A 14,249-nucleotide genomic window follows, 5' to 3' on the forward strand; every position below is an offset into this window, starting at 1 on the left:
TAATGTTTACCTGGTAGTGATATGCAGATTGTTGATAAACAGGCTGAGCTACCATCACAGGGGAACTTGATATAGAACGTGACTAGAAGAGAAAAAAAATGAAAAAATTATTTTAGGCAAAATTCTTTAAAATAGTTTAGGTAAAATTTATCTCAAATTGTTACCTAAACCCAGTCTATAGTTTATGACTGAAAATGTCAGTTTTCTTTCTTTCTTTTTTTTGGTGGCCCGTATGGGGAACAAATCATTTTTCCATCTTTTATTGATACTACCAACTTCACTTAAATTTATTTAAAATCATCATAGTATTCCTACTTCTATGTTGTTTCATTTTTTATAATAATGCTAAAACAACCACCAGAAAATTTGCTTTTAGACCAAATACTATGAAAATATAGGTCTAGGGGAATATTCAGAGAAAATGGTGGGTGGACTTAAGATGACACTGCCTCCTTCCACTGTAGAGACCAGCAGTAGACAGTGTTTACAAAGCATTTAGAACTAAATGGATACTGATAGTTGATTTTGCCACTGATTTCCTACTACTTAAAAATAATCAATATCCTATTTCCTTATTACATTTAATTAAAACATACATCATTTATTAAAGCATTTGTCAAATTCTACTTTATTAATTTGACATTTAAATGAATTAATCATCCAATAAAACTTACAAATGATTTATCTGAAGAAAGTATATTTGTCTGACACTCAATTATTCAAAGCAATAGAGTAAACCTCAAGTTTAAAACCAGATCATTAATAAAACAGGTAAGTTGTAGTATAAGATAGGTAAAATAGGCTTTAATGATACCAATTAATATTTATTTTCTCACAATCTAATTTATGCTTTTTTAATGTTCACCCCTGAAACTAAAGAAAAGTATCTTAGTTTTGCACGATTTGCAAACTATCATATGCTGCCAAAATTGCACCACAGGGACTTCCAGCTAAGATGGAGGCATAGGTAGACACACTGTGCCTCCTCGCACAACAAAGATAGGGACAATAATAATTTAGAAACAGAGTAACAACCAGAACTGACAGAAAATTGAACTGTATGGAAGTTGGACAACCAAGAAGTTAAAATAGACCTGTTCATCCAGACCCATAGTGGGGGATGGCGTCAGGCAGCTGGGCACGGGTTTCAGCATAGAGAGCAGAAAGTCTTGGGACCGGGTGTCTAAGGTATCCGGGGCGCGCAAGACCACAGCGGGTGGACCCTGGGTGCACATGCAGCAGCTAGCAGACCCCGGCCGAGGGGTGGCAACTGGCAGACCCAGTGAGGCTGCGACTGTGAAGCAAGGCACTGCCTAGAGCCTTGGGGCACTGACTGAAAACACCTGTGGGGGTTGAGGTGCAGGGACTCCCAGCCTCACAGGAGAGGTCCTTGGAAAGTCCCAAGGGGTGCACAAGCCCACCCACACAGGAGTTGGCACCAGAGGGGCCCAGTTTGCTTGGGGGAAGTGGTGGAGGGGATTGAGGTCTGACAGAGAGCAGAGCAAATGCCATTGTTTCCTCTTGGACCCCACCCCCACATACAACGTCACAACCCAGCGACTGTTGTGTCCCGCCTGGGTGAACACCTAAGGCTCCGCCCCTCGAATGTAATAGGCACAACCAGCCCAAAGGGGAGGGGAAAGATGGCTCAAACAGAACTGAAAGCCCCAGAACCACTACTTTTAAGTGACTAAGAGATAGCCAACCTATCAGATGCATAGTTCAAAGCACTGGTAATCAAGATGCTCACAGAACTGGTTGATTTTGGTCACAAATTAGATGAAAAAATGAAGGCTACAATAAGAGAAATGAAGGAAAATGCACAGGGAACCAATAGTGATGGGAAGGAACTGGGACTCAAAACAATAGAGTGGACCAGAAGGAAGAAAAAAACAACCAAACAGAAAAGAACGGAAAAACAAGAATTCAAAAAAATTAGGAGAAGCTTAGGAACCTCCAGGACATCTTTAAACATTCCAATATCTGACTTACAGGGGTAGCAGAAGGAGAAGAGGAAGAGCAACAAGTGGAAATGTTATTTGAACAAATAATAAAGGAGAACTTCCTCAATCTGGCAAGGGAAATAGACTTTCAGGAAGTCCAGGAAGCTCAGAGTCCCGAAGAAGCTGGACCCAAGGAGGAACACACCAAGACACATCATAATTACATTAGCCAAGGTAAAAATGAAGGAGAGAATCCTAGAAGCAGCAAGAAATAAGGGGACAGTCATCTACAAAGGAGTTCCCATCAGACTATCAGCTGATTTCTCAAAAGAGACCTTACAGGCAAGAAGGGGCTGGAAAGAAGTATTCCAAGTCATGAAAGGCAAGGACCTACATCCAAGATTGCTCTATCCAACAAAGCTTTCATTTAGAATGGAAGGGCAGATCAAGTGCTTCTCAGATAAGGTCAAGTTAAAGGAGTTCATCATCACCAAGCCCTTCTTTTATGAAATGTTAAAGGGACTTATGTAAGAAAAAAAAGATAAAAAACATGTATAGTAAAAGGACAGCAAACTCACAATTATTAACAACCACACGTAAAACAAAAACAAAAACAAATTAAGCAAACAAGTAGAACAGGAACAGAACCACAGAAATGGAGAACACATGGAGGGTTAACAACAGGAGAGTGGGAGGAGGAGAGAGGGGTAAAAGGTACAGAGAATAAGTAGCATAGATGGTAGGTAAAAAATAGACAGTGGGAGGGCAAGAATAGTATGGGAAATGTAGAAGCTAAAGAACTTCTGACACATGGACATGAACTAAAGGGGGGGAATGTGGGTGGGAGAGTGTATGCAGGGGAATGAAGGGGGGTAATGGGACAACTGTTACAGCATAAGTAATAAAATATATTTTAAAAAATTCCACCACAGATTAACATCAGAAAATAATAATATAATTTACCATTAGATTAAAGGAGGAGAAAAATATCACAATCTTGGCAGATACAAAAAGCATTTGTTAAATTCAATAGCCTTTCGTGATAAAAAATCTTTAGCAAACAGAATAAAAAGAAACTTCCTTAACTGATTTGGGGCATTAATTCTGTTTTTTTTTTTAAATTTTATTTATTTTTAGAGAGAGGGTAAGAGAGGGAGAGAAACATCGATGTGTGAGAGATACATTAATCAGTTGCCTCTTACATGCATCACCCTAACTGGGGACCAGACCTGCAACCCAGGCACATGCTCTGACTAGGAATCAAACTGGTGACTCTTTGGTTTGGGTTATGATGCCCAACCCAATGAGTAACCTTGGTCAGGGCGGGACATTGATTCTTAACCAGGTGTGACTTTTTCCCTGTAGGGAACATTTGGCAATATTTTTGGTTTTCATACATGTAGGGAGGCTAGGATACTGCTAAACATCCTACAATATATAGGACAGCCTCCTACAACAAAGAATCATCTGGCCCAATATGTCAATAGTTCTGAGGTTGAGGAACCCTAGTTAAAAGCAAGGGTATCTTTCAAAACCTACATTGTGTACAATATTAACGGTGAATCACTGAACTTGTTTTTCTCTTTCAAGAACAAGGTCATTGTGTTATTGCATAAATAACAATGGGAAAAAAATGAGAAACAACAAGAAGAAAAAGAGGTATGCTGCACCATAAATGATTGTTTCTATGAAAGTTTGGCAGTTTAAACATCAACATTTAAAAAATTAAAAAGTATTACTACACACCAGTCACAATGTATTAGAAAATATGATTAAAAATTATACACCACTCGCCCTGGCTGGTGTAGCTCAGTGGACTGAGCACAGGCTGTGAACCAAAGGGTCGGTGGTTCGATTCCCAGTCAGGGCACATGCCTGGGTTGCGGGCCAGGACCCCAGTGGGGGCCATGTGAGAGGCAACCACACACTGATATTTCTCCCTTTCTCCCTTCCTTCCCCTCTCTCTAAAAGTAAATAAATAAAATCTTAAAAAAATTATACACCACTCATAAAAAGCAACAAAAACCACAGAGTACCTCAGAATAAATCCAATTAAAAATGTGTCAAAAAACTTTTTTTGGAGAAAGAAAATATGATTGATGTGTGGAAATAAAAGAATACCTAAATAAGTGTTCACTAATAAAAAAATTTAATATTCCAAAATGTTCCAAATTAATCTATATATTTAATCTAATTCTAATAAAAACCCAACAAAGGCTTGTCACAGAACTGAACAAGCTGAATCATAAAATTTACATTTATACAAACAAAGACTTAGAGATAGACGAGAGACTCCTGAAGAGCAAAGTGAGGCAACTGCCCTATCAGATTTCATAATAAAGCAGCAGGAATTAAGACAGAATTTGGCAAGGCAGAAAAATACACCAATAGAACAGAGCAGAGAGCTCAGAAAGAGACCCACACATGAAAACTTGGCATTTGATAGAGGATTCATTTCAAAACAACAGAGGATAAGAGATATGTCAACACATAAAGTCCATATTTAAGACCTAGATGTGAAAAACAGGATTTAAAAAATAAAATATAAAGTATCTATATTCTTGAAATAAAGATAAAAGACACTAAATGCTAAAACCATAAAGAAAAACATGAATACATTTGTCAATATTAACACAAAAAACCTATGTATGACAAAACAATCATAAAGTTAATGAACAAGCCACAAACTAGAAGATATTTACAAAATTCATATACTAAACTCAAGAAAAAGACAATCACAATAGAAAAACAGACAAAGAATATGCAGAGGCAGCTCACAGAAGAAACTGGAATGGCCAATAAATATATGAAAATATGTTCAATCTTACCAATGATTAGACAAATGAAAAGTAAAACAAGATACCATTTCATAATAATATTGGCAAAAATATAAAAATCTAGTGAACTAAAGGACTGGCAGATTATGGACAGATTGATGCTCTTATAAACTGTTAGCTAAAGTATAACTATTTGGCAACATCTACTCAAAGATGTGTACGTTTTATGAATTTAAAATTCTACTCTATGTGTACACTCCAGCATACATCAAGGTAGTGGAACATAACAATTTTCCAGTGGTACGAATTAGTTTAAAAGTGTTAAGTTTTCAGATGTAAATTTCCTACGTATTTCCTGATTTGATCTGTGAATATGTTGGTGTGCAATTAATTCTTATTTTCAAACTCCCCTTTTACAATTACCCCTTTGCTTTATTATTAAAGGCACCCTTTCTCACTTTTTCTGGATCTTGCTATAGTGCTTTGTTCTGGAATGTAAACACCAACAGAGCATCAAACAAACAGACAATTCAAAAAGGTAATGTTCTTGAGAAATAGTAGAGAACAAAGCAGAAAGATCTTGGATAGGAAATATTAAAGGAGAGATACATTATTTCATCCTGTGAAAAAAATAAATTTCATGATGGTTAAAGGGATACATATTAACTCATTTATTTGAACTTAAAACTAAAATCAGGATTTTAACACAGAAAATAAGTTTGATTAGCTGGTATTATTTGGTTGACTAGTTTTGTTAACTGGGTTATATAAAATACATTTTACATACTTCCTTTTTCCTTTTTTAAAAATTGAGGTATAACTGACATATAACATTATATTAGTTTCCAGTATAAAACATAATGATTCAATGTGAAAAACAGTATTTTAAAAATAAAATATAAAGGAAATCACTGCAATAAGTCTAATTAACATCCATCACCATACATAGGACGTTTTCTATTCTTAAACAAAATCTACAAAGTTTTATAAAACTGTATCTAAAGCAAATCAATACTATATGCCTAAACTATTTAAAATTATGATAAATTTCAGGTATCAACTTAAAAATGAGTATTCATAATTTTTTAAAAAATTTAGAGGATATATAAGCAAAAAACTTCTAAGACTACTGTCTTAAACTCTCATGTTACATACAAGATTTGGATGTTCATTTTAATCTTGATTGTAGAGAAAACTTAAATAGTCCCTCAATTAGGGAATATATAATCATACAATAGAATTATAAAATTTTTAAATAAGTGAACTAGATATACTAGAATCAACATTGTTTAATCTCAAAAACTTATTTATATAGTGTTTAAAAACCACCCAAAACAATACTATATATTAAGCATATCTACGTTTGTAAAAACATAAAATAAACAGGAAAGATATTCTGGTTACCTCTGAGGAGGTAAAGAGGGTAAGAGAATGGGGACAAGGAGACGTTATCTGAATTTACTATATTTTATTCTTCCCATTAAAAAAACTTAAAAATGACAAATTGTTAACATATACTAAGCATGAATGGTAGCTACACAGTTATTATATTACTATTTGAACTTGTTTGTAGTTGACATATTTCAGGAATAAAATAAATATTTTAAAAATTGATAGTAATAGATGAAAACCCTTCTAAAATAAGATTACTTACAGGCCAAGGTGGTGGGACAGAAGTTACCTCTGGACTATGAAAATAAGCTACACCATTATGATAAGTGTAAGGATATCCAGTTGAAGTTGTTAGATACATTGTTCCAGCTGCTGGCATTATACTCGAACCTAAAGATTAAATAATAATAACTGAAATGTTAAATTTAACTTTTACAATGTAATTTTGAACACTGAAAATATTTACCTTAACACACCTATATAGCTACAGTAAAAATTGCATGTTATTTTTTAGTTCCATATGTTTTCATATCTTTGAAGTATATATTTTCAGACTTACTACCTTAGAGCTTTTGTTTGTGTAAGGTGAATAAAAAGAGACAAGTTTAATAAGGAATGCTAAAATTTCACCAATGAAGGTTTTAATATAAGTAAAATAGAACACAAAGCTTAACTATTTAAATTATCAGCAAAGTCATCATTTTTACAAATGTAAATGATATACAATTTATTTACTACACAGACACTGAAGTGAAGTTCTTAAGACTTTAGTAAGGCCTTTTATTTGTAAAAGGCCACAGATGAGGGAAACAGTGAAGTTGGAGAAGATTCTACTTTCTTAAAGACATTTTGGTTCCACCCTACAAATTTTTGGATCTATTCCAAATAAGCATTCATTCATGTTATGACTTTCTTTTATGCTCTTAATTTTCCTTTGCTACAACTACTGCTATTGCAAACATGACCACAAATCTTCATGTGGCTAGTTTTAGGTCCCCATCACTTTCTCAGGCCAAGTTACATATATTCCTCCCCACAAAATTTTAAAAAATATATGTATTTTTTTTGTCCAGGAGGATACTTTAAAAATTTAGATTAGCCAAGTTAGATTAAGTACTTGAACTGGATCCTACTTCCACTATACCAGTGCTTCTCAAGATATGACATACGTTAAGAGCTACCTTTGCAGCTTACTAGAACACAAATTTCAGGGCCCATCTCCAAATATTTTGATTCATTAAGTCTGAGATAGGGCCTGAGGAATTGCATTTGACAGATCCCAAATGAACAGCTGCTGGCTGTATACCGCGCTGTGAGCAGTACTGGCCTACCACTTTAAGTAGCACTGCTACTTCTTGGTTTTTATATTTTCACTGCATTTCATCTAGTATTGCTTATTTTAGTGATTCTCAATTTGATCCTTTTGAGATTCTGATGAAAGCCACATACATTCAAACAAAACTCTGTACACAATTCAGGAAATGCATGGATTTCCTTCCCTTTCATCTCACTTTGAGTTCTATTACAAGGCTTTGAAATAGTCCCTGGTGAAACAGTCAAAAGGAAAAAAATGTGACGTGAAATCCCATGCCATAGCCTGTATTCATAGAGGTTCTGGTGGGAAGATAGTCATTAGCTAATTACACAATTGATTAATTAAATACAATTTTGATAAATATGTGAAGAGGAAGTACAGGGTATTATACTGGGTAATACAGGGTATTAGGGTGAACATTTAATATATATATGTGTGTACATGGAGCACTTTTGAGGAAATGATGCTTGTACTGAGATTTAAAAAATGAATGGGATGGGAATGAGATGGTAGAGTATTTTAGGTAAAGGAAACAGTATTTCAGGAGTATGGTATATTCTGAAACTGAGAGGATAGATGGCTAAAGCATGAAAAGGAAAGAATAACTCAAAATAAGCAGAGAATAACATGACAAAATACACACTTCTGAAGATCACTCATGTCTGCCTTGTGTATGATGGGTTGGAAGGTAGCAAAATTAGGTTTAGAGATATCAATTAGAAGGCTTTTCCAGTAATCAAGATAAGCCAAGTGGGTAGCTGGAACTAGAAATGTTGGTAATGGGGATGGGAAAAAAAGTGACAGATTTGAAATCATTTGAGATAAGAATCTCTTTTATTTTATAAATGTACTTTTAATACTTACTATTTCTTTGTAGAAAAGTAAAAAAGAGCTTTGGAGTCAAATAGTACTGGATTCGAAGGCTAAAGCATACCATAAAGTCAAACTACTGGATTTTGAAGTCTAAAGCATACTATTTGGTTAACCCTACTCTTTTCAAACTTGGGCATGGGATGCTATACCAGGGAAATATAGCAAAAAAAGGCATATGGTAAATAAGATGATCTTCCTATAGAATCAGTTTTATTCAAATAATTATTTTTAGGACATATTTTAATATTAAAGAATACAATATTATGAAACAGAATGCAAATTATGAATGATACACTTTTACATAGAACATGAGACTTTAAAGAAAATGTGGAATTCTGGTATGCTACATTGGGTTAAGACCCACAACATGCCAAGATTAATTCTCCTCTACATTTAAGAGTATTTCAGCAGGAATGTTTCTAAAACAATGACTTTACCTTTCTAAGACTGAATTTTCTATTTATAAAATAGAGCGAATAATATCTCATGGGTTGCTGTAAAGATTAAATGAAATAAATAAAAACCTGGAACACTGACCCCTGCACTGAATAGTTCTTAAATTATTTATCTCTTTGAAAGCATTTGCCATAGTTCCAACTGATGTTCTATTTTTAGTATTTTGTGGGTCATAATATGAACATAATATGAACTTGTACCTACCACTAGGGATAATGGGCTTCTAAAGAATCATTACTACATGGTACAGCTTAACTCTTGCAACTAACAATGGTAGTTCAAAAATATTCAGTATTGTTCCATATTTGGTGCTTTCCATTTTGAATTATCAACCTACAGAGGACACTTCAGTTATCTTCTACATCAGTGGTCCCCACCCTTTTTGGCACCAGGGACCAGTTTTGTGGAAGACAATTTTTCCATGGACTGGGGTTGGGGTATGGTTTCTGAATGATTCAAGTGCATTGCATTTACTGGGCACCTTATTTCTATTATTATTACATTGTAATATATAATGAAATAATTATATAACTCACCATAATGCAGAAGCAGTGGGAACCCTGAGCTTGTTTTCCTGCAACTAGACAGTCCCACTTGGGGGTGATGGGAGAAGTGACACCCAAAGTGTGTTGCTTATGTCCAGTGTACTCCGTAATCTCGTTTTGGTTGCTATCACTACAGAAAACCCTGCTTTACAAAGATAGGATATTGGCAATGGAAGTGGGCTTTTCAGTGCTTTTGTGGCAATCTCAGGATAGTCTGTCTTAACTATAATCCAGAAAGTATGGAGATTTGAAGTTGGTTCAAACATACTTTTATAAAAAATTTCTCTAGGTTTTCTTTTTCCTCTGAAATTTTTTTTTTTGTTGTTGTTTCAAACATACTTTTAAGGCTACCATCATTTTCGATCTTAAACAGTTGATCCTCTTCTAGCATGGACAAAGTTGAGTCACCTGGCTTATTTCCAAATGGGTTGTGGATCCATTCCTTCCCAGTTCAGGAATCTTTTGTGGTTGGGAAGTAATGCTCTTTTGAAAGCTAAGGCAGGTAGGTGATCACGCACCAGCTGGGAGAAGGAAGGCCCCGGCTCAGTCTCTTTCAAAATCTCTGCTGATGTTTGAAACATGTCAAAAATCCCAATGTTCACTTGTCACCCCTATAATTTCAGTTTGGCTTTGAATGCAGCCACTTTATCTACCAACTTGAACAAGGTTGTCATTTTCCCCTGAAGTGACAGATTGAGTTCACTGAACAGGTTGAATATACCATGCAAGTAAGCAAGTTTTGTGACCCATTCTGTGTCCCTGAAATGTGCTGCCAGTGGTGACTGTTTTTCTAAAAGAAATGCCTGGAGCAGCTCTTGTAGCTCAAAAACTCTGACCAGTGATCCACCTTTAGAAAGCCTCTCACCTCTGTGTAAAAGAGAAGGCGCATGTGCTCTGCATCTATCTCCTCACTGAGTTGTGCGAACAGATGTGAGTTCAGGGCATGTACTTTAATGTGGTTGATAATTTTAATCACATACCGCAAAATGTTGTTATGTTCAAGTGACATTTTTCTGTAGCCAGAATTTCTCTATGGAGGACACAGTGGGTAGATTCACATTCAGAAGTGACCTCTTTGACCTGAGTACTGAAACCAGAAAGCTGTCCAGTCATGGCAGCTGCTCCATCCATGTATATACTGACACAAAATGACCAGCTCAGTTTTCCTAACATGTAATCAAAGACTTGAATAGTTCTGTAGCTGTGGTGTTGGTTGGCAACAAAATTGCACATAACATATCCTCATGCACATCCTCCTGAAAGTATACTGCACAAAAACAAGCACTGTGGCCTTGCTGTCAACAGTGGTAGACTCATCAACCTGGATTGCATACCACAGTGACTCATTAATTCTAACAATTGTGCCTCAACTTCCTCTGCTACTTCATCAATTTGTCTAGTTAAGGTGTTAGCTGAAAGAGGAACATGTGCCACCTTTTGAACTGCAGCCTCTCCTAAAAGTTCATGACAAATGTCCTTAGCAGCACGCAGGATCAACTCTTCAACAACAGTAAAGGGCTTAGCTTTAGCAGTGTGGTTAGCCACGAAGAATGATGCTCTCAGTGCAGACACATTTGATGAAGTGGTGGCCTTCAACAATTGCTTTTGTTCTTTGTGTTCACATTTTATCTTTTGAAAAACTCCAAAGACTTCTCTTTTAAAGCAGGGTGCTTGATCTCCATGTGGCAAAGCAGTTTTGAAGTCTTCATGGCTTCTTGGATAGCCAGGAGCCACATATTATACAAAGCGGGCTTGGAGAATGAATCACCTGTTGCAATGAACCTGTAATTTAAATAAGACTCTTGGTATTTTCTTTTAAATGCAGCTTTCTTCTTGTTGGCAGTCTTAGAGTCTTCTGCTGTCTCATCATTGGGTCTTTCCCCCTTTTCAAAGAAGTTCTCCAGCAATGTTTGCTTTTTACTCATTTTGGCTAGTGTCAGCATGTGGGCTTACCAAAACTGTGACTGAGACAAGTGCAGGAAAGAGGTGCTGACAGAGGTTGTAAATAAAATAGTGGGTAGGCCACATGCAGACTAAAATAAACGTCAGATTTTGACTTAAAGCCTGCCATCAGGTGCAGCCTAATCATCACTTGCAAGTCACTGATAGGATTTTGATTTCAGTCCTCAAGCAATTGATTTATGTCTCTGTGCAGTCGAACCTCTCTGCTAAAGATAATCTGTATTTGCAGCTGCTCCTCAGTGCTAGCATTGTTTCAGCTCCACCTCAGATTGTCAGGTATTAGATTCTCATAAAGAGCATACAACCTAGATCTCTCACATGCGCAGTTCACAGCAGGGTTCTTGCCCTTATGAGAATCTAATGCCCATGCTAATCTGACAGGAGGCAAAGCTCAGGCAGAATGTGAGTGGTGGGGAGTGGCTCTAAACACAAATGGAGCTTTGCTTGATTGCCCACTCTCACTTCCTTGTGGCCTGGTTTCTGACAGGCCATGGACTGGTACTAGGGTTGGGAAGCCCAGTTCTAAATTGATAAATACAATTTAGTCAAAATGAAACTTGATATCTGTTAACTTCTAAGTCAAAAACGTAACAGTCCAAATGAACAAAATCTATTAATTTGTTAACAGATGTATAATAGCTACCCAATGTTTTAAACATTCTAGTAGACACTAGCACAGAGATAAAGAATAAGAAAAAAATTTAGTTACTAATTTCATGTGAAGTTGCTCCTTCTAGCTGAAGACTCTGTGAGAGATTTTAATAAATATAGGTAAAAATAACCTGAACAATTCTTAAAACTTTAGGGACTGTTCCTTCAGATAATTATGATACATATGGTTGGGTTACAGAAAATACCATGCAACTGGAGTTTCTAATACTGGGTCTATATTTTAACTTTCAGTATCTTTACTCTAATTTTGAGTTAAGTTTTTTTCTAATAAGAAAATTTTCTAGTTAGTTGTTCTAAATTATCTCCAATTACTTTAGAAATTTTAAATTATATTTTAACATATTTTTCCTTTAAAGATGTAATTATGTGGAATATATTTAAGCATTATTATTCATGTAAATTTTCCCCTGACTTTGCCAAAGTAACTTTATTAAATGAAAGGTATCTAATATTTTAATGAAATTCTATAGAAAATCTAACATTTAAAAAAAGAACCACATAAAAATATTTAAAAATACGTTAGATGTCAATACATACGAGGGATCCCTACTTGTTGTTTTCTTATTGCTGGACCGATGTTTAGTTTCTTATCCTTATAATTAAGTTTTTCAGCCTACAATAAGAAAAAATAAATAATTTTATTATCTTGGCACTATTGCTTATACAAACCAATAAAAAATTAGTAAGAAACAATTTTTAAAATCCAGACATAACATTCTTTGATAGAAGCAAAGCAGCAGAAAGGGTAAAGTCTTTAGATTTAAACAGACTGGGGTCTGAATCTTGGTTCCAATGCTCTGACCCTAATTCCCCATCTAAAATCCAGTCAATCCTCTAGTCACGGAACTTTGGGAATTAACCTACTCATTAAAATTTATTTGTGATCCCAAAATCAATATTCATGGCAATTTAGTGGTTATTAGTCCACAAGAGCAGAGAGTTGAGAAATTTTGAGTTGCCTGAAACATATGGTCCCAACTGAGGTTAAAGAAGTGACAGTCTTATTTAGTTTTTATACTGTAAACAAATGTCCTTTTTGTGTTCTATATAGTGCCATGTGTTTTGCATTTTTGTCTTTATGTTGGTGATTTTGTTACTTACAACAGCTAAAGTGCTGATTAATGTTCTTAAGCATAAAAAGGCTGTCATGTGCCTTACAGAGAAAATGTGTCAGATGGCCTTAATTCAGGAATGAGGTCAATATTAATGAATCAATAATATATATTAAATATGTCTTTAAAAAGAAACACACGTAGAAACAAAGTTTTGTATTGACTGGTTGATGAAAATATGGTGAGTAAAAGCTTGTGAAAACCTAGCCCTGTATTTCTTCTGGAAACAGCAGTCCCATATTTGCTAACTAAGTATTTGTGGTGGCTATAGGACATTGCTACTACAAATAAGGAGAATTAATTGAGTAAAAATGATTTAATAATATACAATGCAAAATCCATTTTTTCTAAAAAATTAAATGTTACATTTGCCAAATTTAAAGTTGTTATACTGAATTGCAAACTACAGATTTTTTTCTATGAATGTTCTTAGTATATATAAAGATTTTCATAGGAGAAATATAATCTCAGACAACCTCATTCTAGGAATCTATATTTGCATTGTTTTTGAGGAATTCAAAGTGTTATTAACATTTCAGAAAGGGTGTATCTCCAAGTTCTTAGTTTAAGCAAATAAAATGAAAAATTATATTACAACTTCACAACCACACTCATGTAATATTTTAAAATTTATTTTTCTGCAGATTAAGTTTTTCTTTAATGTTTTTTATTAATTCATTTTTTACTGAGACCAGTGTCAATCGTGAGATGCAAATAAGTTAATTTTTTTAGCAACTGATCATTATACCAGAACCCTACTATTAAACAAATACCTCAAAAGATTATTTTCAAAGAAGTTCCAAAAATAAAATTAAATTCTTTATAAAATCTTACCTCCTGTAAAATTTTTTGTGCATCTTCTTGTGTTTCAAAAGTGACGAAACCATACCTATACAAGTAAATTAATTATTTTCTTAGAACATTACTTTAGAGGTATATTAAAATTTTGTTTTCTAAGAATGGGCCACTGTAGGAGTGAGCATTATTCTATGGTGCACCCACAGGCAAAACTTAGGGGAATTATTCACAGCCTAACACTATCACCTCCTCTTAGAGTAAGGGAACTAGAAAAAACAACAACAACTCAGGGATCTTGAAACAATTTCAGATCTGAGCTGTATAACGCAGAAAAGCATGATACATGTTATGGCTTATTAGGATGTAATAAATTTCAGTCCAGAGCAATAATCTCTTTAAAATAA

General features: G+C 34.8%; 1 protein-coding gene across 1 annotated transcript in view; it reads right to left on the reverse strand.

Moving 5' to 3' along the window:
* The window catches only part of BOLL (boule homolog, RNA binding protein), a 29,619-nt gene that overhangs the window by 6,410 nt on the left and 8,960 nt on the right, over positions 1 to 14,249 (reverse strand). The window contains exons 4-7 of the mRNA XM_045847624.1: positions 13,882 to 13,936; positions 12,473 to 12,548; positions 6,375 to 6,502; positions 11 to 82 (exon numbers count right to left, since the gene is read on the reverse strand). Of these exons, the coding sequence (XP_045703580.1) occupies positions 11 to 82; positions 6,375 to 6,502; positions 12,473 to 12,548; positions 13,882 to 13,936 (331 nt within the window). The remainder of the gene's footprint in view (positions 1 to 10; positions 83 to 6,374; positions 6,503 to 12,472; positions 12,549 to 13,881; positions 13,937 to 14,249) is intronic.

This window comes from Phyllostomus hastatus, unplaced genomic scaffold (assembly GCF_019186645.2).
Source record: "Phyllostomus hastatus isolate PE091 unplaced genomic scaffold, TTU_PhHast_1.1 phas_contig_57, whole genome shotgun sequence".
Classification (NCBI taxonomy): Eukaryota; Metazoa; Chordata; class Mammalia; order Chiroptera; family Phyllostomidae; genus Phyllostomus; species Phyllostomus hastatus.